The sequence below is a fragment of the Scardinius erythrophthalmus genome (genome assembly GCF_964197995.2).
Source record: "Scardinius erythrophthalmus genome assembly, chromosome: 21".
In the NCBI taxonomy this organism is placed as follows: Eukaryota; Metazoa; Chordata; class Actinopteri; order Cypriniformes; family Leuciscidae; genus Scardinius; species Scardinius erythrophthalmus.
The window spans coordinates 24,655,625-24,678,349 of NC_138241.1; the positions used below are offsets into that span (position 1 = coordinate 24,655,625).

The window sequence follows — 22,725 nt, forward strand, 5'->3', positions numbered from 1 at the left end:
TACCAAAAAACAGTTATCTGCCTGACTGCTACAGTATGGCCAAATTAGACATTTTAACAGAAATCTAACAAACTCCCCAGTATACAGTACTTAGAATATTCTTTGTAATACAAGACAACATTTCCCACACTTTCCTTCTGCTCATGCGTGCAATGGAAAACTCTTCTCTGTCTTGCCATATTGTGTGCTAATAAAAGGAGAAACCTTGTCATTTCCTGCATGAGCAAAACCACTTCCTGCAAGCTATGACAGCTTTGTCAACATGTTAACACACAAAACTGCTCCACTATACAGTCTTTTTTCACATTATTGTATTTAGATGTTCGTATTTATAATAACTTATAACATATCCATCCCTCTTTTTAACAAAAAGGGATTTTGTTTTTGTTAGATAGCCGTTTATAGTGGTTCATTTAACACCATGTGGATAGCAATACACATTACTAAAAACATATCTTTTTTTAATGCTGTCATTCTGTTTTATCAGTAGGCATTCATGTTATTTTAATTAATCTATTGGAAATGACTTCACCAACCCATTCCCAGAAAAGTTAGGTCTTAGTTGTGAATAAGCTATCAATTTATGGGTGATTCTGCAGAATTTAACCTTGTTAATCATATTCTGTGAGTTAATATTGCTCAACGTCCAATGGCATGTTGCAACAACAAAAATATTTAATTATAGAAACTGACAGTGTCCATGATATGAGACAGTCACTTCCAGGATGTTAGATGATTTCTAGATTAAGTCTAGACCTGACACTTAACTATCAGAATAGTGATTTATGATGGAGCAAAGTTATGTAGCCTGGATTTCACTTGAAACTTTTTTTTACATAGGAACAAGTGTGACAGCAGTTTTATTTTATTAAGTGTTTTTTTTCCTACTTCAGCTGATGTCCCACTTTTGCTGAACACAAAGGTATGTTTAGCAATTGTTAAAGGAACATGCCCTGACATCACTTCAGTTATAAAACTTAAAAAAAAGTTTGTCTAGTGGCCTACTAGCCTATTTTTGTCACTCAGTTTTAGTTAAGTTCAGTTTTTCAATAGCCTACCTACCACTAATATGTTTGATGGACACAAAACAAGCTCTAAAATTTTTTTTTTTTTTTTCTTTTTTTTTTTTCTGGCTGTATGTCAAAAACAGAGAGTTTATTGTTGTTCCATCATTGGAACTTACGTTTTCACATTTTTGTTTAGTTTTAATCTGACTTGTTTTGGCATTCCTGTTGTGTATATTTAAAACGACGGTTGAATTCGGTTTGTATATTAGAAATAGTTCAGATTGAGAAACCTTGCCAAAGCGAGCTGTTGTGGGCTGATTTCAGGAAACAATGACGCACACAGGGGCAGGGTCTTTCACATAGCTATTGAACTGGGAGAAGTTTTTGTCAGAAGTTCATTTGAAGACATTTTCTTTCGCATCTTCTGCTTTGCAGCAACAATAAGATGAGATTTTACTACAGAATAACTTTGGCACTGGCAATAATATGCCTTTTTGGGGAGAGTGGACAAGGTAAGTTTATTATTTAAGCATTCTAAGATCAGGTTTTGAAGTTGCCTAGAATGATAGTAAACTCGTCACGGAAGGTGTTTCTAAAAACTGCGTATCTTCATGAAAATTTCGCAAGATATTGTTATGAAAAATAAAATATATAGCCTATTTTTTAACTTGTCAGCTACGATTGTTGACTGTCAAATCATCCATCGTTATACTGAAAAATATCAATCTCTTACACACCATCTCTTACACAATTTTACCGCTATTTATGCGTAGGCTTTTACATTATGTGTCGTTGTTTAATTAAATTTAATTAATTCACTAGACTAGCCTATAAGTAGAGTTTTCACGCTAATGAACTGACTACTGACTTTGCCCATACTACCATTAAATAGTAGCCTAATTATAAAATAGCCTACTAATAATGAATTTGCTTACTCTTCGATTCCGATTCGCGTTAACGACTCTGGTTTATTTAACGGTTCTATCAATTCATTTTTTAGTAGTTGTTAGTTAGAAATGTTTGGGAAAAACAATCTTGTTGCTTATAATGAACTCAGCATCCCGTTGCCGATGGTCGCGATGTATGGTTTTGATTCACTAAAAAGAACCGGTTCTTTAGAATGATCCGTTCGGAGAACTGGTTACTTGTAACGCGCAGCTTAGTTTTGATTCACTAAAAAGAACCGGCTCTTTAGAATGATCGGTCGGAGAACTGGCTACATTGTAACGCGCAGTTTGGTTTTGATTCACCAAAAAGAACCGGCACATTAGAATCATTCGTTCGGAAAATTGTCTGCATTGTAACGCGCAAGTTGGTTTTGATTCACTAGTAGGAAATAGTTTTATACAGTGAAATTGTGCCATATTGTGCAAAAGGCTATTCTTCGGCGGGATTTATTTATTATACACAATAAAAACAAATACATAATAATAATAAAATAGGTAGGCTACATAAGATAATAGGTTACATAAAAATAAAATAGGCTACTTAAAAACCAATTTAATAAATAAATACAATTTTTGCTCACAAATTAATGACAAAAGACATAATAAAACACTGGTCAGTTCATACAATATCATGCCAGAGGAGATTGTTTGAGGATAGTGTGAATGTCTGACAAGCCCCTCATCTGTCATTCTGTATTATCCCTGAACTCAGGAGCCCCAGCCAAAGGCAGGTTTATGTGGTTGAAATGCACCCCGGATGGTAAGAACGCAAACTGTGTCAAACACATGGGCCCTAGGGTGCCCCTGTCAGGGCTAAGCAACCGACTTCCACCTTCTGCTGTAAAACACATGTAAGTTGCCTGTTTATTTACTTCTGTTCACTTACTTTGACATGTTTATTTATGTCTAGATTAATGAAAACTAAAGAGTTTAGGAAATGTATTGTACTGTAACATGATGCATTTCACTACTGCAAACTGTAGACATTTGATTGCAGAAAATCTTATCCCTCCTGTCATACCTGAATCCCTGATATTTTCTTGGAAAAATTATGTATAGCATTTTCACAACCAATATTCAGTGGAGTCGTGTTACAGCTTAATCATCCATCAATAATTTCAATACTATCTGCAGTGGAAGCTAAAGTTTTTAGAGAAAGTGTTATGAGAGACATTTTTCAACCTACAGGAAGTACCGACTGCTTCCTCAGATATGATATCATAGAAAATGGGGTTAAGAAATGAAAGAAATGCAATACTTTTTACTGAATTTGGTTTCGTGGAAACATTTTCACCAAAATATGCTGATGTTGTTCAACCTCAGGGGCATTTCCAGAGTTGCTTATATGTTTTGACATTTTGAATGCGAAGTTTCACCACATGATTCAAATCTCTGTTATCGTTTTCCTGGCAGTGCTGATTATTTCTGCTGAAAGTAGTAGACTGTTTCTTTTCACTGCAATATATATATTCATAAGGATGAGATATTTTCTGTAAGGTTTTGTCACTGTCAAATACACATTTTAGTGCTCATTATGCTAGAACTACAATTGTTGTGTGTTATATAACTGGAAAAGGCACTAGCTAAAGTGTCAAATGTTTTTGTGTGTTCTGATTTTGCTAATTACACAATATGAGAATATGTGACCCTGGACCTCATTTTTGACATTGATATTTATATATCAACCGAAAGCTGAATAAATAAGCTTTCCATTGATGTATGGTTTGTTAGGATAGGACAAAATTTGGCCGAGATACAACTATTTGAAAATCTGGAATCTGAGGCTGCAAAAAGTTGTCCAAATGAAGTCCTCGATGTTGCTGCATCCACTCACAAATATAAATTGTATATATTAGCAGTAGGAAATTTACAAAATATCTTCATGGAACATGATCTTTACCTAATATCCTAATGATTTTTGGCATTAAATATAAATCGATAATTTTGACCCATAAAATGTTGTTGGCTAATGCCACAAATATACCTGTGCGACTTATGACTGGTTTTGTGGTCCAGGGTCACATATGGCCTTATTGAAATCAATGTAACATCAGTGTTTTTTATTTAATAACTTAAATCTAATTTGTAGATTGTATCTTTTTCTACTCAGCATTTCTCATGCTGAATCATTTCCTTCCGCGCATCAATCATATTGACGTCACGGCAGCTGTATCTCCTTACAATTTTTCACAATCTTCACCCAGAAAACATGATATCTTACAGATCAACGAGATAACTAGAATGCTGAAAAAGTAAAATAATGTTCCTGTTATTCACTCACTGTTTGGTTGAATTGTTATAGTTCACAATATCTACCTTACACATACTTAGAAATGGCTTCCTTTCACTTATAAAGAGACGACAAAAAAGACATTTTGAAAGTCACCATGAAATTTTTCTTTTTTTAATATTTAAGGAGTATTTATAATAAAATTATTTATGAGCACATTATGATTTCAAAAAAACATTCATATGCCCTCATAATCTTTAATCAAAATAACTTCCCCATCCTCTTGCAACACCATCTCTTCTCTTCTCTGATAACATGTTTAGTGGCGTGAGAACGGGACAACCTGTCAATCACATGAGATCAAAGCAATAGCAAACCACAACAATCCAAACAATTCCCGATGGACAAAATTAAGTCACTGCCTACATTCTTTCCAGTTTGAAAAGCCATGTCACTTGAATATATGTCACAATAAGGCAATTCTATTGCAACTTCTGTTTTATGTTGACTAAGTTTAGTGTTGAGGTCAGCAGGATGATTAAAGAGGCTATTATGCCCTGCCCTTTTACAAAGTCTTGATTTTGTTTTTGGGGTCTAGTATAATTGTTGTATATGCTAGAATGTTCAAAAACACATTATTTTTCACATATTTGACATTGTTGCAGCACCTCTCTCTCCAGTCTGCCGGTAACGCTTTGTTTAGTTCTGGTCCCTATAAAGCCGCTCCTTCTGAAAAGCGCAATGTGCTCTGATTGTGCTGTGATTGGTCAACTGCTTCAAGTGTGTTTCAGAAATGTCACACCATTTACTGTAACCGCAGCTTTCAACATACTCCTGAGGCAACTCAACCAGCCCTCTTCCCCATTCCCCCCTTTGCATATTTCTTGGGAATTATTTAAATGAGGAAAATAATTTGTGAAAGATGTTCCTGGAGGAAAACCTAACTGCTAGTGGTCGAAATAGGTACTGCAGTCCAAATTCAAAATATCGTAGATCTTTGTTTGCCCCGCCCCTCCTCCTGACTCGAAGCTCATTCGGGTTTACAGTTTGAGGACACGCAACAGGAACGAGCGCAATTGACAATGAAAGCCGAGGAGACTTACATGCTGTAAGATGATGAGCTGATTTATTCAGATTTTAATATGCTCTCGTTCATAGAGATTTTTTAGATGGATACCGAGGCTTTTTAGGCTGGGTAGAATCTGCAATCTCTGACCCAGTTTGTTTGCCGGCTGCAATACACTGTGTTTCCTGCCAAATGGCATCCCGGGGTGTTGAAATACTATTGGGTGAATTGGCAGTGGGCGAGATCTCACAGACCAAAACAAAAACAGACATTCCAACAGAGAACGCACATTTCAAAGTTAACACTGGCTGTAGAAGTGTTTTTCAGAGAAACGAGTATGTGAACTCTGCATGTTTCCTAAGTATCTGCAAACATATTATGGTATTTGCTTTAGTAGAGTGAAGTTACAGCACCTTTAAGACTACAAGTGAAGCATTTCAGGGAGTTCAGAAACAGGGATTACTGATGTATATAAAATGACAGGAAGGGCTGAGAGGATGTTGGAGCGCTTTTGAATGACTTTGTGCTTTTGTATTCAACAGAGTCCCAGTAGAGGAAGCCACTCCTGACAGTGAGGAGCAGTCAGGAGAGGGTTCAGGTAACTCCGACACCTTGGCCCCTTTTCTCAACATGGATCAACAGTGGATGAGAGACGGTCCAGAGCAGGAAGTCAACAAGAATGAAGTGGAAGCATCGACTTGGATGGAGTCCAGTGGAGACATTGATTACGCCGAGTATGTCTCACCTCACAAAATAGATTGGCTTTCTTCACAGGATTTGAAAGAGGACAACATTATCGCGTAAAGCGCTGCATAACTTCTCATTTGCTTTTTCTGTTTTCTTTTGTACAATGTGAAACATACGGGATGCTGCTTTTTTGGTCACAGATGTAATTAATATATTCAGAAACTGTGCCATGCTCTGCAAAAGTTAATTATATCCATGTTTGCATTGTAAGGATCTATTTTATTTACTCCTCATTTTTGAAACTTATTATTTTATTTACTCTTAATGTCCATAGTGTGACCCATGATCTAACTTAACTATTAAAACAATCGTTTGAATTCATTTGGAATGGAAATATTATTAAATGCAACAGAGACAATTTAAATAAAGTGTTTGGATAGCAAGGAGTATATTTTGTAAACATTTAAATGTCTTTTTTTGTTGCCATTATTGTATAATATTTAGAATTTCAAAAAACAACTTAAATAAAAATTATACAAACTTAACTATATGAAGCATCTGTGTCTTATTGTGAACTCTTCAAACCAGCAAAAGGAGTAATGAACTCTATTCAACAAAAGCTCTAGATGTGAGATGAGGTCAGCCATTTAGGCTTCCTGTTTTACCAGAAGTCTATTATCACACTTCGGCTGACTATATCTTGTATGTTTCCGGACTCACTTCTTATGACCTGTTTCTCAGTGTCAAGTGCACAGACATACAGTTAATACTGTATTTAGAGCAACATTGAAAAAGATCGAGACAAAGAGAAAGATGAGACAATGCAAAAGGTGCAAATGTGCAAATTCAAAAGTGCGGTTAAGATGACACACACACACACACACACACACACACACACACACACACACACACACACACACACACACTCCCTTCAGAAACTTTACACCCACATTTGTTCCTGTTACATCTCCACAGTTCAGCACATTGAAATATTTTTCTCCAGGTTCAACACTAAATAACAGTTTTTCAAAAGCATTAATGACGCCAAAATGGGTACGTTTTGTTTTTTCTTGAAAAAAAGCATTTACACCCATAGTTTTAGCAACACATCTTATGTGAGATTTTCAATTTGAGTCAAGGCTTGACTTTTAAAAGAACATAAAAAAAATTAAGCTTTGCGTGGCTTTAGCAAACTTGTAGTAAAAAGTGTGTAGCCACTCTCACAAGAAGAGATCAATATATCCACAGTTTCTCCAGTTTCAGCCAAAGAGTTCTGCACCTTAGTGTTAGTGCTGGCCTTTTGTTCATTCACCTCTGCCATCACTGAATTTTAATAGATGGCCTGATATCAGCAACGTTTCATCCATTGTGTAACACACCAGACTTCAGCTTTGCGGAAAAGTCAAAAACTCACTCCGTTAGGGTGAACATGTCTCCAAAATTAATTTTCAATTTTTGGATTTTAATAAAATTCTGGATTCTTATAGGCTATATTCCATCTTAACAGTATAACATAACTTAAATAGAAGAAAGAAAATCATGTTTTCAAATATTATGTTGCAACATAGTCTGAGAAAATAGGTTTCTCTGAGTAGATTCATTTCTGTAGAAAGTTTTTCCCCTGTGATCAACAAACATACCTTAAACTTTTGTGACGAGGCATTGCCACAAGGCTTCCTATTTAAACTGAATAGTTTATTCAGTTAAAAAAAAAAAAAAAAAAAAATCATTAAAATGGCACAAATGCAAAATGTGGCATACAAAATTGTCAAATAATTGTTTTGGCCAGCAGAAATTGCAATTAATTGTAATTCAAAAAAATCCCACCATACACTTAAATAAACCTGTTTTTTGTTGGTTTGTTTGTTTGTTTTGCTCCGTTTTATATAAAGTTTACCATGTCAAAAGATAGTTTATAACCCTGATTTTGGCGATTTTAAAAGCAATTCTAGCTTTTTAATATTCTAGAAATACATTTCTAAACTAACTGTATCTTAAATGTAATAATAATAATTATCATAATAGGCCTATAGGAAAAATACTCAACTTTGTATTTAAAATCGTAATATCTAAAATCTAAGTTTAAAATCTTATTAACATAACAATGAAATTTAGTTTAAAAAAAATGTAGTTGAAACTTTTATTTTGAAATTCGATAGCCGCGTTCTCTTAATGTTTCAGCGCTCATTCGCTGTGTGTTCCTGTCAGTCCCAGTCCCTTCAGCTCAGAGGAACAGGGATCCAGCGGAAGTTGTACTGAGGAGAACTGTGTTCAAGCTAAAGCTACGGAGCTGAAATGGTGAGCGTTCAATCAGACTACATTTAATGGGTGATATTCTTGAACTCACGGAACACTTGCCTCATTCCCTCTGGAATAAAAGCCCCCAATCTCGGCAAACATGTTTGCAGTTTATCCAGCCTTAAGTAGGCCATGGAAGTCGTGAAGGATAAGGGTGGGGAGGTTGGTCATTATCAGTCAGCGATTAAACACTGATAAAACACAACAAATGGATTCTTGTGGCCTTACAAATTGGTTCTCATGGAGAATCTGTACGTGCTGGGCTCGCGTAGCCAACGCAAATCCTACAGGACCTTTAAAAACAGCTGTTAAGCTGAAGGTTGAATTCAAACTAGATACCCAGTTTATTCTGGTTTCCACTCAAATTAAGCTGTTTGTAAGGTTTCAATTTTACACTCGTTGTTAAAAGTTTCTGCAGTCCTTCCTGGCTCCGTATGGATATTGAGCAATGCGATGCACATGATAGTTAAATGTTTCGCACTGCGTCAGCGTTTCCTTGCATTGGGAGTGATGTTTTAACCGACAAGCATTTTTGAATTATGAATTGATGTGATAGATTTCTCCGTGGAAAACAGATTAACTAGGAATGTCGCTTTAGGTGTAATGCTTTAAGATTAAAGTATGATGTCGTCTTCAGCCAATTGATAAAGTAGTAGCACCACCAGTTTTGTCAAATTGTTCATGTGAGGTATGATCATTTGACTGTTTCTTATCATACTATTGCTGATAAGCAGGTTTCTTCCTTACACTTGGGGAAAAATTAGGTACAAATGCCTAAAATTCATACATTTTTTATTTATTTTTTGCAAACTGCAAACATTGAGACATGTCAAAAGACAGTTTAAAACCTTGATTTGGGATTTAAGTTCTAGCATTTTATTTTTATAACATTAAACAAAATATGTGAAATGTATTAACACTGACATGAAACTAAAATGCAATATTCCATAAAAAAAATTTTCAAAAAGAATTGTAAATTGAGTCCCCATCATCTTTTTTATAAATAATTTGTTTAACATGGCTATATGTCACAATACAGAAGAATAGATCTGAAACTACCTGGATAACGGTGAATTGAATTTTTTTTAAATGAAATTATGTAATACTTTCAGAGTTTCCTTGGAGGTCTTTTTGGTCCTGTGTGTGAAATCGATGTCATTCTGAACGATGCTGAAAGCAGGAAAACTGCAGAGCTGAAGACGGAGGAGGGGAAATTGGAGAAGCATTATATGTTTTATGATGGAGAATCGGTTTCAGGAAAGGTGAGTGACCCGTGTGAGTCATTTCTTCAAGTCTCTGGTTTTGAAAGACAATTGACGCATGTTGTCTTCTGCCACCCCAAGGTAAATATCAATGTGAAACAAACAAGCAAAAGGCTTGAACATCTGGGAATCCGCATTGAGTTTGTTGGCCAAATCGGTAAGTTAACACAATGCATTCAGCTGTTCTCTTTCTCAAGGCGTTCATGAGTAAACTGGCTTCAGTATTGCTGTTCTAGTGTGCTGAGAGCTTAGGAGAGCATGTGGTTGTCACATGGAAAGCTAGACTGCTCTACACATTTTCTGTAAGGGAGGCGATCTGTTATGGTGCCCTAGTTACTTTATTTTTATAATTTTTAAGTATTATTAGTGATTCTGATGGTCTCAACAAACACAGGATTGCTGTTTGCAATGTAAAAAAGAAAAAAATGATCCATCCACTACATAAGAGCGTGTCATTTTGTTTGCCTCATGCAGAGCTCTTCAGTGATAAAAGCAACACTCATGAGTTTGTAAACCTTGTGAAGGAGCTCGCTCTGCCGGGGGAGTTGACACAGAACCGCAGCTATGACTTCGAGTTCATGCAGGTGGAAAAGCCATACGAGTCCTATGTCGGAGCGAATGTGCGACTGAGGTTAGTAAACAAAGCCAAACACTGGAACAAACACTGAGATGTTAAAAATGCCAATACTTGTCATATGACTGCTGCTTAAGACACGTTATTCTTTACACAATTAATTTCGGCTTTCATTTCATGTGCTTTTCATGTCTATGCAGGTATTTCCTTAAAGTTACAATTGTAAGGAGGCTGTCTGATTTGGTAAAGGAGTATGACCTCATTGTCCATCAGCTGGCCACCTACCCTGACGTCAACAACTCTATCAAAATGGAAGTGGGCATTGAAGACTGCCTGCATATAGAGTTTGAATACAATAAGTCCAAGTAAGTGCACTTAACTTTGCCACTGATTCAATCCTAGTTTCTAAGCTGCTGAGTAATTCTAAGTATGTATGGATTCAGTGACTTAAACATGTTTGTCAGTCTAACTGATTTTGAGCTAACAGAAGTCTTCTTGTCTTCAGGTATCACCTCAAAGACGTAATTGTGGGTAAAATCTACTTCTTACTTGTACGAATTAAAATCCAACACATGGAGCTTCAGTTGATCAAGAAAGAAATGACGGGAATTGGTAAGATCTCCTTATATGTTCGATTTTATACTCTATTTTAAACTGTTTTGAAAGAATATAATTTGTAAGTCACAAAAACCAAAGTTATTAATCTTTAAAGAGCGTTTTACTGTAGTCCAGCTTGATTTGCATTTTATTTATTTATTATGAAGTGCGTCATGTGACATGCCTCTCTAGGGCCGAGCACAACTACTGAGACCGAGACTGTGGCCAAATATGAGATTATGGATGGAGCACCAGTCAAGGGTGAGCAGCTACTATATATTTTCTGCATTTATTTGTTAGATATTATATTTGATATGAGTGTAGATAAGTCTTTTAAAAAGTTGTTTTACTACTACTGAAGACAAAGTGTACTAATGTCAGGTAGAACATAAAAAATGGGCCTCAATCATGAAACACAAACAGAACAGATTTCTGTTTCACAATGCAGTGAATCATTGAATCATTGATTCAAAAAAAATGTTTAGATAATGTCTAATGAATCTGAGCGAATTTTAAATAGACTGCAGCAAATAACATTTGTCAGAACTTCTAGTAAATTACATGTTGTTTTGTTGTTGTCTGTTCAGAATTGTGGGAGAATCATGCTCTCTGAACTGTGCAGCTCTAATAGTATCTCAGTGCTACAGTTTACTTTGATTTATAATTGATTTGTATAGCTACTTCACACTATAAAGCCCCTCCTTCTGAAAAGCACAATGTGCTCTGATTGTGTTGTGATTGGTCAACTGCTTAAGCCCAAAGTGTTTCTGAGAAAGCCTGCTCACACTTCATTTGAAGTCCTATAAGCGTTTAGAGTAGTTAATATTGTGGTGCTGGTCGCATTGAACATAGTATGATATTGCCAGTTTCATTATTCCTAAACTGACTTTTGTTACTGGTCTGACAATATATTTCCAGGTGAATCCATTCCCATTCGCCTTTTCCTGGCTGGTTATGACCTTACACCCACAATGAGAGATGTAAACAAGAAGTTCTCTGTGAGGTACTTTTTGAACTTGGTGCTTGTAGATGAAGAAGATAGGAGATACTTCAAACAGCAGGTACAGTGTGTATGAAAATGCAGTTGTAATGAAATGTAGTTATAAATAATGATGTTCCTTTTGAATGTCCCAAGTGACAATGCTTGTTATATAAAAAATGTACTTTCAGTGTCTCATTTGTGATGCAAGATATAATAATAAAGTAATTGACTTGATGTATGACTTGATTATTTGTCCTTTTTTTTGTAGGAAATAGTTTTGTGGAGGAAGGCACCAGAGAAAATGCGGAAACGTAACTTCCATCAGCGCTACGAGTCACCTGAGCACCGGCCGAGTCTCTCTGCTGAGCAGCCGGAAATGTGAGCGGGGTTTGGAGAGCAACCAGCCAGGGACACACGTGCCTCTCAGTGATCAGTCGCAGGAGAGGAGAACAAAATCCACTGAACATACATGCAGATCGCTGTTCACATGGTCACCCCTCACAGCTTATGGTGATAAACTGTGCCTGAATTGGCTCTGCCCTCCCTGTTGTCCACAACAAGCAATCTGTTATTACACAAGGACACTTTTTAGAAAGCACTGGAAACTGTCATTTAAGTCATATAGCACATCTTCAAGGTTGCACGCATCCCTAGATGAAGAAATGTTTTTAAAAGTGCACTCACTGTTATCTTCTATGTTCCAAGTAATAGAGCAGAAACACATTTTAAAGAGCTTCATCATGCATGCTAGCTGGTGAATTGGAGTTCATAGTAAAAGTTAATAAAGGCTATGGGGTAATTTTAAAAAAAGGTCAAGAAATGGAATGGCACCCAGGCCACACTGTATTTGCAATCCACTTAACATTTCTATTTAACTTATTTAGCATCTTCTCTTTTTTTGTTCGTTTCTTAAATATTCCTTGAAATAAAAAAAGTATATGTCTATATATAAAATATTTAAAGAGGCTTTGGGCTAGAAGCTTTATAAAACTATGGCAATTTGTGTAATTATGTTGGGCACATGTATTCAACTTGTTAGCCCCGTTTTGAACACTGTAAAAGAGGGCCACTTGAACTTCCTAATAAGCTTTCTGAGATGATTTATCAGCATCGCTATACACTGCTAAATATCATCTCTGCTACAAAATTACATTTCATATTGTCTAAATTGTTAGACACCTTAGAGAAATGATGGGATTGTTTTGTTGTATAATTTGCATGTCATCCTGCTTTAAGGCTTTCTATCAAAAGGATGTTAACAATATTTCACTGTCGCAAATGTACTCGTTCTTATTTTTTTGTGGTTTGTGGAGTAAATGTGTTTATTTGGACTTTTTTGATTTCACTCAAACATAAAAAATTTTCTTTTTTCCCTACTGCTTTGATTTTACACACTACGTTACAAATGAAAATGTCTGTATAAAACTATTAAGTGCCCCAATGGTAAAGATATAATGAGTGTTTGGAGAACTAATGAAATAGTTGTACTACGGCAACCGAGTAATTTGTACATCATGGAGATTGTACATATCCCGCCATAGTTTGTTTATCTGCCATTATGTCAAATAAAAATGCCAGTTTATACTTACAGCTACATTTACTTTTTATTAATGTAACAATGTTATTAATGAGTGGTCCAAAAAAAAAAACATATTCCAAACCAGGTCTTTGCAGAAATACCCTTTGATAAACCCTTTATAGGCCTATGTACTGATTTTTTAAAGCTCTCGGGACGGATTTGGCGGGGAAATTGCAGTCGTACGATTGTGCGTTTTACGTCAAATCCATGTCATGGACATTATTATGGTTAATCTATTTGTCCGGTTATGCTCTGCTGTAAAAGGAAACTGGATCATAATGGTATTGTGTAGCGTTAAACTTGCACAAGTAAACTTTGAGCAAGTTTACAAAGGGATCTGAATGATTCATTCCTGAATCAGTTTGCACCAAAACGATCCTTCACGTCATCATCACAACATACTAACGGACTGCAAGTGCTCAATTTTTGCTTCCATGTTGTCATCTCAGTTATTTCATTGCTGCTGTGATTGAACTATAAGAAAGTAACAAAAACGAGCCAGTTTCGGTTGCGCTGCGAAAGTCACCAGTCATTACAACTGTTTGTACCACATGCCTGTCATACCCACAATCCAAAAATGATTATCCTTCAAGATTGCACATTTTATAGCGAACGTATTCTCATGATATTGTAGTCTACTATACACATATTATCCATTTCCTTTAAATTGATCCAATCTTGATTTTAAGACTTGAATAAATATTGAAATAAAAAAACAGGCATTACTTCGGGCACCACAAATTCTTGGGTCCTTCTACACGTTGTCACTCACTGAGGGGAACTTGACCTCCTTGTCATAATAGGTTCTGGGACAGTTGCTGTAGCTGAAAGGAACTTATGTTTAACATTAAGTGTATAATATGAATTGTGCTACTGTCAGTTTTTATTACTCTGTTCATCCAGCTGCACGTGATTAACGGAAGCTAAAAATGTCAGTAAATCGCTGTGTTTACTTGTTGTCACGTTGCCACATCCGATACCGGGTATGTGCTAGCACAAGCTTCTCCACTGTAGCAGTAGCAAACAACACTTCATTACATCCAACAAGAAGGACGACTGAAAAATTATCCAGGAGACATTCATCTTCAGACAACTCATCGAGACCCCTGGACACATCCCTGTTTATACCGCTTAGCGTCAAAAGTGAGGAAGTCTGGGATGCGGCAATCGGCGCTGAGTTGACGCAACCGCTGGACAAAAGTATGTTATGCTATTAGAATATTGTATAATCGCGTTAAGGATCTGGCGAGAAGCCATTGGTGTCCTGGTGTTTTTCTAGATTTTTATACATTTGGTGAACTATTGCAACAGAAGTACATCTGATCTGTTTCTCTACTGGTTTTAACAGGTGAAATCCTCAAATTACTGAATAGATTCTACAAAAGGAAAGAGATGCAAAAACTGGCAGCTGACCAAGGACTTGATGGTGAGAATCATGGACCCATGATTATTATCACCTGATCTTACATAATTAACATTGATCAACCATGATGGGTCACGTTGTGCCCATCTAAAAACTATATACACAAAGCAGTATGTCAGGGATACTATTGTATTTTGTTTGTTACAAATTGGTTTGTTGCATCATTGTGTCATTAAAGCATTATTGTTTATTTGTTCTTCAACAGCTCGTCTCTTCCATCAAGCGTTTGTCAGCTTTAGGAAATATGTGCTGGAAATGAACGCACTAAATGCTGACTTGCACATCATTCTTAGTGACATCTGCTGTGAAGCTGGTGAGTATTTACTCTGACAATATCCACACACTGTAAAAACTAAAAAAAATATTGTAAGCTTTGTTAACTGATAATGTGAATATACCAACCTACTTAAGTACTAAAATCTGTTTTGTGCCCTTATAATACACTAACAACCACCAAAAAACACTGTAAAAGCTACATGATCAATCAAAGTTCATCATAAGTAGCTTTTCTACTAACTGAGGGAAGTATTAATAGAAGGTGCACACAGTGTCATACAAATACAAAGCATCATCATGGTAGCACACATGAAACTAAAATAACTCAACAAACATTAATTTAAAGGGTTAGTTCACCCAAAAATGAAAATAAGCCCATGATTCACTCACCCTGAAGCCATCCTAGGTGTATATGACATATTGTCTTTCAGACAAATACAATCAGAGTTATATTAAAAAATGTCCTGGCTCTTCCAAGCTTCATAATGGAAGTGAATGGCTGTATGTCTTTGGAAGTCCATCAAAGCGCATCTATTCATTATTAAAGTGCTCCACGCGTCTCCAGGGGTCCTCATGGGCTAATTTTCATTTTTGGATGAACTATTCCTTTAACAACATAATATGTTGCATAAAACCCTAATGTGCATAAGAAAGTTGACAGTATTTTACTGTAAAATTACATAATGGCTTGTTAGATTTATTAATGTTTTTACTGTATTTAAAAAGCAAACTGACTGTGAACTGAACTGACTGAACAGGTGTTTACCGTAGAGTTTTTCTTTCACTGTTTAAATTGCGGTCATTTTTTACAGTGTAATAAAATCTATTAATCTTCCTTTTCCTCATTCCAGGGCACATAGATGATATTTTCCCTTACTTTATGAGACATGCCAAACAGATTTTTCCCATGTTGGACTGTATGGACGATTTACGCAAGATCAGTGACTTACGGGTCCCAGCAAACTGGTACTGAGAGTTTCATTCTCTGATTTTACCAATAGTGTAAACCATAGTTTTCTGACACCATACCATGAAACAGTCATTACAGTTCTTAGTATTTTTACCAATACAATCTTTTGAACAAAAATGTGTGTTCCAGGTATCCAGAGGCCAGAGCTATTCAAAGAAAGATCATTTTTCACGCAGGACCCACCAACAGTGGTAAGACCTATCATGCCATCCAGAGATACCTAGCAGCCAAGTCTGGAGTTTACTGTGGACCTCTAAAGCTACTGGCCCATGAAATCTATGAGAAGAGTAATGATGCAGTGAGTTTCATTCTTTAGACTTTTTAATGTAATTGCATTAGTCGTGGATGTTAGAGCCGCTTATGTGTGGTTTCCCATTAGGGAGTGCCGTGTGATCTGGTGACAGGAGAAGAGAGAAAATTTGTTGATCCACAAGGAAGACCGTCTGGCCACATTGCCTCTACGATAGAGATGTGCAGTGTCACAACTCCATGTGAGTATGGAGAATATGCTCGTTTGAATGTGAGAATACTTGAGTCTTGATGGTAATCTTAAAGAGGCTGTATGTAGAATTCAGAAACCCTTGTTATCAGTGACACCAGTGGCCATTAAGTGAACTGCAGCCAGCAACTTTTGCTTGTGCTCGCACTCGTGCAGACGTAACGTATAAGAGACTGAACAGGATTCAAGGCTCCGATATACTCACAGCAAAGTTCTTTTTACTTCTAAGCAAAGAACTGTGAAATACCTTTGCAGCGATATACTGTTAACGAACATCCAGACGCAGCCCACACTGCTGAGAGCGGCTTTAGATAAAAATAAATAAATAAATTCGCAACAAAAAAGACAGCGGTGAGAAAACAGCAGTTAAGAAGCATCTGATCATAGCTATGTGGATGTTTGCACCAGCTCTACAATTCACAGCCATCATGTTGACAAAATTAGACAGTTCTGATCATTTGATTATAAATTATATCTGAGACTATAGACTATATAAATCTGGCTATGTGAGACTATAGTTTAAACTAATCCCTTTTCTTTATATGACATTGATATCACAGAATGGCTCTTTTGGCGATTTATCCTGATTGTAAGCATTCGTTTCATGTGACATAGGAAGAGAGGCTCTCGGGAGCGCACACAAATGTCACATCCTTTTGATTTTCCCGGCAAAAACGTCCAGTCTACAGGCTTTAATAGACAACCTAGAAAGTCGGGGAAGGTCTCTTTTTTTTTTTTTTTTTTTTTTTCACACGTTGCCTATTAAAAAAGCGATTAATACATGAAAATTCTTATGTATAGCCTCTTTCAGCAATCTAATATACAAACAAATATAAAATATACTTTTCAAACTAATTCAAAGAAATATAAATAAATATTAAAAATAAATATACATAGTTTTTTGTGTAACTTGACTGTTCATTAATCATACATTGACTGTAAAGCTACCTTGAGATTTTGAAAAGTACTGTATAAATGAAACAATATTATTATTGTTTGAATATTTTGTTTAGATGAAGTGGCAGTCATTGATGAGATTCAAATGATCAAAGATCCCTCCAGAGGGTGGGCTTGGACCAGAGCTCTTCTTGGTGGGTTGACCTTTTTTCTTTTTTTTTTATACAGAAACACAATTTATTTACACATATAGTGGGTTTTCAAAAATCTGGGAGCATATTAATCATTGGGCATTTACTTAAGCATGGAAAAACAAGTTTTAGGATATTTTTTTAAAAACTTGGTCATGTCAAAATAAATAAGAAATGTATCATATTCTAGGTCACTAATTACATTTACGCAAATTCGTGACATTGACTAAGAAATTCTGAAATTCATCAAAATGAAAGGTTCTTTTCACCTAAATCACTAAATTGATATTATAATTTGTAATGAAAACGAATGTATTAAATTAGTAAATAATGCAAATTAGAAGCATTTTCATCAGTGATCTTGTTTTTGATTTTTTTCTGACCCCAATGTAGCCTTTTTATCACTTTATTTTCTCAGTTGGATTGTGCCTACTCATATTAATCTTTAGTGTCAAGTTATTAATAATATTTAAATGCCTTCTACTTTACAAATATTAAACTCACCAACTTTTTTCACACTATACTAGACTAAATTTCATCTGCAAGGTGAAATCTGTAGTTTCATATAAACCTGTTGAATGAGGTATGTTAAAGATGCATTTCTCTTTCTGAATAGGTTTGTGTGCTGAGGAGATCCATGTGTGTGGAGAATCTGCAGCAGTTGACTTTGTCACTGAACTCATGTTCACCACTGGTGAAGAGGTTGAGGTGAGTCTGAGAGACTACTGACTGCTTAGTTATGTTAGTTAGTTACTGACTGCTTAGTAAATGCAAGGTGATACTTATTTTGCCTGGGTGAAATTGTTGATTTGAAGAAATATTTCAATGTTTGCCCAATGTTGTGAGATATTGAGCTCATTAGTGTGGTTTGACATAATATGCTCTTTTGTCTTTAAGGTGCATAATTATAAGAGGCTGACCCCCTTTTCAATCTCAAATCATGCAGTGGAATCATTAGATAACCTAAAGCCTGGTGACTGCATCGTGTGCTTCAGCAAAAACGACATCTACTCAATCAGCCGACAGATAGAAGTCCGTGGCCTGGAGTGTGCCGTCATTTATGGCAGCTTGCCCCCTGGTAAGTTCGACATTAACTGTTCCCCGCCAGCGTTAACAAAAAAAAAATTCGCCAGCATTTTTGATCATTTTCACAAAACTTTCATGGCCCCCACAATATTTTGCTGTGTGAATATCTTAACATGCAAAAGAAAGAACCGATCCTGTGCAGCAACAACAACAAAAACGTTTGGTAACACTTTATTTTTAAGTCAGCGTAGTTACATGTTACTACATGTACTTACTATTATTTGATCTGGAAACTAAACTAATATTTTGATTGGTCAACAGGCACCAAGTTGGCTCAAGCAAAAAAGTTTAATGATCCAGACGACCCTTGCAAAATCCTAGTTGCCACGGATGCAATTGGAATGGGTTTGAACTTGTGAGTAACTTCCTTCCAGTAACCTTATCTTACATTTTTACACTTAATCAAACTATAAAGTTTTAAGGTGATCATTAATTATATTTTGATATATATATATATATATATATATATATATATATATATATATATATATATATATATCAGTGGTTCTCAAACTTTTTGACTCTAAGGACTAATAATGATACTGTACTTCCTTTTAGGAGTATTAGGAGAATCATCTTTAACTCTCTGGTAAAACCCAGTGTGAATGAAAAGGGGGAGAAGGAGCTAGACACTATTTCCACGTCACAGGCGCTGCAGATCGCTGGTCGCGCGGGACGCTTCAGCTCTGTGTTTAAAGAGGGTGAGGTCACTACTATGCAAAGGGACGACTTGCTTGTTTTAAAGGAGATCTTGGGGAAACCTGTTGACCCTATTGCGGTAAGGCTAGTTTTATCTATTATAAAAGTAAACAAATTTATGTTGTTTGGAAAAAGGTTTTATCATTTGTTAATTTCTCCTCTTAGATGGCAGGATTACACCCCACAGCGGAGCAGATAGAGATGTTTGCCTACCATCTTCCCCATGCAACTCTCTCAAACCTCATTGTAGGTTTAAATATTCAACATTTTTACATTATAATTTTACTGACTGGTGGTAATCACCATTTAAAACACTCCGTTTCCATTCTGCTCCTCTGTACAGGATATATTTGTGAGTCTCGCACAAGTGGATGGACTTTACTTTGTCTGTAACATCGATGACTTCAAATTCTTGGCGGATATGATTCAGCATATCCCACTGAATCTGCGTTCCCGCTACGTGTTCTGCACGGCCCCCATCAACAAGAAGCAGCCCTTCGTTTGTACATCCTTTCTCAAGGTGAGGGAACCACCTGAATAACTCACAGTGGAAAACGGATTACTGAGGATTAATATAAAACGTAGCCATTTGTCTGATTTGGTTTTATTAGAAATTATTTATAATACAGCGGAAATGGCGTGTGAAAATTGTGCTTACATTATCACTGCAAAGTTTCCAGAAAACTTTTGACTTACAAACAGCATGAAAATGAATAAAATCTTAAATGGTCATTTCTATTATGACGTTTTATAGAATAAAAAATCACAAACAACCTGAAAATTCATGGATATTAAATTGAAAAATGGTGAGGGAACCCTGTCACTAACATGGCTGCTGTGCCACAGTAGAAACAGCAATTCTGATTAACTGGAAGTATTTAGTCTTTTATTATATATTATTTTCTTTTAATAGCATACTTTGTTAAAGTGTTAAACACTTTGCAGTAAGATTCTAGAAATTATACTAGTTCTATATTAGTTATAGCAGTAGCTTATATGAAAATAATATATAGAAATGTTTAGCAGTGAATTGTTTCTATTTATACTAATAATATTGTAACATTTTCAAGTACAAATTTGTGTTAAAGTTTTAGTAATTAACAATATTAATAGCAATTTTTTAGGTATTATGTACTATTATAATATTTATTATTACTTATGTACTATTATAATATTTATTAATATTTTGAATTGGGGTTTATTTTTTTCATTTATTTTTTAAATGTTTTTATTGTTTTATTTTGTTAAGTGCTTTTGTAATTTGAGGGTTTTTTTTGTTTTTGGTAACACTTTATAATAAGTTTCCATTAGTTAAGAGGCTGTTTAAATATTAACTGATTAACTGACTTTTTATTTTAATAATATATTAGTAAATGTTGAAATTAACATCAAATAAGATTAATAAATGCTTTAGAAGTATTTTTCACTGTTAGTTTGTTAACTAACATTTAATAAATGGAGCCTTATTGTAAAGTGTTACCCTTTTGTATATTTCTGTAGTTCTCATTTTTATTTCAGTTTTAGTCATTTTAGTACTTCAATGTAAACTTATTTAGTTGCCATCTAATAAGTTTTTCATGTAATATTTATATTTTAATTATTTCACTTTATTTCAATTACTGTAAATTATTTTTAATAGTTGTAGTTTTAGTTAACAATAGCAACTCTGGAAAATATTAATAGTATATAAATGTCTAATAAATGCTGTAAAAATCTGTCCTCTGTAGTTTGCCAGACAGTTCAGCAGAGATGAGCCTCTGACGTTCGACTGGGTGTGTCGAAATATGAATTGGCCCCTGGCCCCTCCCAAAAACATCAAGGACCTGGTTCACCTGGAGGCTGTCCATGATGTGCTAGATCTTTACCTTTGGCTCAGGTATATATATATTTTTCTCTAAAGATGAACCTAAACCTAAAGATGAATTCTAGCACTAAATCAGAAAGCAATAAATAAATGTCCTTTTTCCCCTGATGTCATCCATAATTTGAATCCTCTTGGACTGATTCCCTCTTGCAGCTATCGCTTCATGGACATGTTCCCAGACGCTAACCTCATCCGTGAGATCCAACAGGAACTGGACGGAATCATCCAGGTTGGCGTGCGTAACATCACACGGCTTATCCGTGCCACAGAGAATCACTCTGCAGAAACCACAGCCTCTATAAGACTTCCTGATTCAGACACACTGCCACAGAGGAGGGGACGAGTGCTAAAAGCCCATAATCAAAGAAAAGAGCTCAGGCCGTCGGATTCTTCACTGAGTTCCAGGTTGTTGCGGGATGGACTACTGACAAAAGAGCTGTTAGAGCAGCTGCAAAAAGAATGGGTCAGAGAGCAGAGCCAACATGGAGATGACTTCGTTTCAACAAATAAAGGGAAAAGAAAGAAAAAGTGAACACTAATACTGTGTAACATGGGCTTTTCCGTAGCCTACTTTTAGAAGATCAAGAGAACAATGTGGCTGTATTGCTGATGTTCTGAACTGGATGTAAAGGTTGTCTCTCCATTTATGGAGCGGTTTGACATCTATTTTACTAAAAAAAGTTGCAATTTTCACAGTAATGTATAATCAAGTGTCAAAAAGAGGACTGTCCCACACTTTTAGATGTTACAATAAAATTATATTGATATTTTTAATAGCTCTCCGTTGCCTAACCACTGAAAAATGTTTCTTTGCTGACAGAATGTTATTTTAAAAATGCAGAAAAAGAGAGAAATTCAGGTTCCCATGCCATGACCCAAAAAAAGTAAAGCTGCACATGACCTAGAGTTTTTGTCAGTCTATTGAACCTGTTGTTGAAAAACCAATAATTTGTATTTACTCTCTTCTATTTTTAGCAGGGTAATGCAGTCTGATGTTATTTTAGGAAACCTACTTGACCAATGAATGACTAAAGCTGAACCATGGAGTGATTTCGTCACTGTACACCTAACTGCAACAGCCTTGTGTAAGGGTCAGTTTAAAAATATCAGTGCATATGTTACAGATTTACTTTAATAGGGTTAATTGATAGTAATTTCCTTCTACCAATAAGGAAAAGTTAAACTGATGTCAAATTTTTTTTGTTATTTTTTTTAAAAAGAAAATAGATATTCTTAATTATTTATAGTCTCAGAAAAAGATTCAGGTCAAGGATCATCCATGATTTTATTTTTATTACATTTTATAAACTTTATATATAAACATTCAATAACAATTAAACAAGCATAAAGTCCACTAATAATAATAATGTAATAATAACATATTGATGTAATTATAGGTTAAAGGTTGTAAAAAATAAACTTAAAAAATGCTCCAGAATGGGTAATGACTGCAGATTTTGTCCACACTAAAGATGATATTTTGAAGAATATGGGAATCCAAACAACTTACACTGACTTCCATAGTTGGAAAGAAAATACTATGGAAGTCAATGGGGTCCATAAACTGGTTACCGACATTCTTAATTTTAAA

General features: G+C 35.4%; 3 protein-coding genes across 4 annotated transcripts; all 3 read left to right on the forward strand.

Moving 5' to 3' along the window:
- The first annotated feature begins 1,329 nt into the window (after window positions 1–1,329).
- srgn (serglycin) lies at window positions 1,330–6,486 on the forward strand. The gene is made up of 3 exons (XM_081350719.1): window positions 1,330–1,519; window positions 2,667–2,805; window positions 5,793–6,486. The coding sequence occupies exons 1-3, from the start codon at window positions 1,453–1,455 to the stop codon at window positions 6,052–6,054; spliced, it is 468 nt and encodes a 155-aa protein (XP_081206845.1). The 5' UTR covers window positions 1,330–1,452; the 3' UTR covers window positions 6,055–6,486.
- A 1,630-nt stretch (window positions 6,487–8,116) lies between these two features.
- vps26a (VPS26, retromer complex component A) lies at window positions 8,117–13,241 on the forward strand. Its single transcript, XM_081350969.1, has 9 exons — window positions 8,117–8,235; window positions 9,348–9,497; window positions 9,579–9,654; window positions 9,972–10,128; window positions 10,272–10,436; window positions 10,577–10,683; window positions 10,861–10,929; window positions 11,587–11,729; window positions 11,919–13,241. Exons 1-9 carry the CDS (start codon window positions 8,233–8,235, stop codon window positions 12,030–12,032), a joined length of 984 nt encoding a protein of 327 aa, XP_081207095.1. The 5' UTR covers window positions 8,117–8,232; the 3' UTR covers window positions 12,033–13,241.
- Window positions 13,242–13,953: 712 nt separating this feature from the next.
- supv3l1 (SUV3-like helicase) lies at window positions 13,954–22,171 on the forward strand. Of its 2 annotated transcripts, XM_081350523.1 has the most exons (15): window positions 13,954–14,429; window positions 14,578–14,655; window positions 14,858–14,965; window positions 15,780–15,894; window positions 16,028–16,196; window positions 16,278–16,389; window positions 17,411–17,488; window positions 18,102–18,193; window positions 18,383–18,563; window positions 18,833–18,926; window positions 19,130–19,349; window positions 19,436–19,516; window positions 19,614–19,790; window positions 20,998–21,146; window positions 21,288–22,171. In XM_081350523.1, exons 1-15 carry the CDS (start codon window positions 14,159–14,161, stop codon window positions 21,664–21,666), a joined length of 2,304 nt encoding a protein of 767 aa, XP_081206649.1. In that variant the 5' UTR covers window positions 13,954–14,158; the 3' UTR covers window positions 21,667–22,171. The 2 variants fall into 2 exon arrangements, with proteins under 2 accessions (XP_081206649.1, XP_081206650.1); XM_081350524.1 differs by lacking the exons at window positions 13,954–14,429; window positions 14,578–14,655 and adding an exon at window positions 14,727–14,762.
- Window positions 22,172–22,725: the final 554 nt, after the last annotated feature.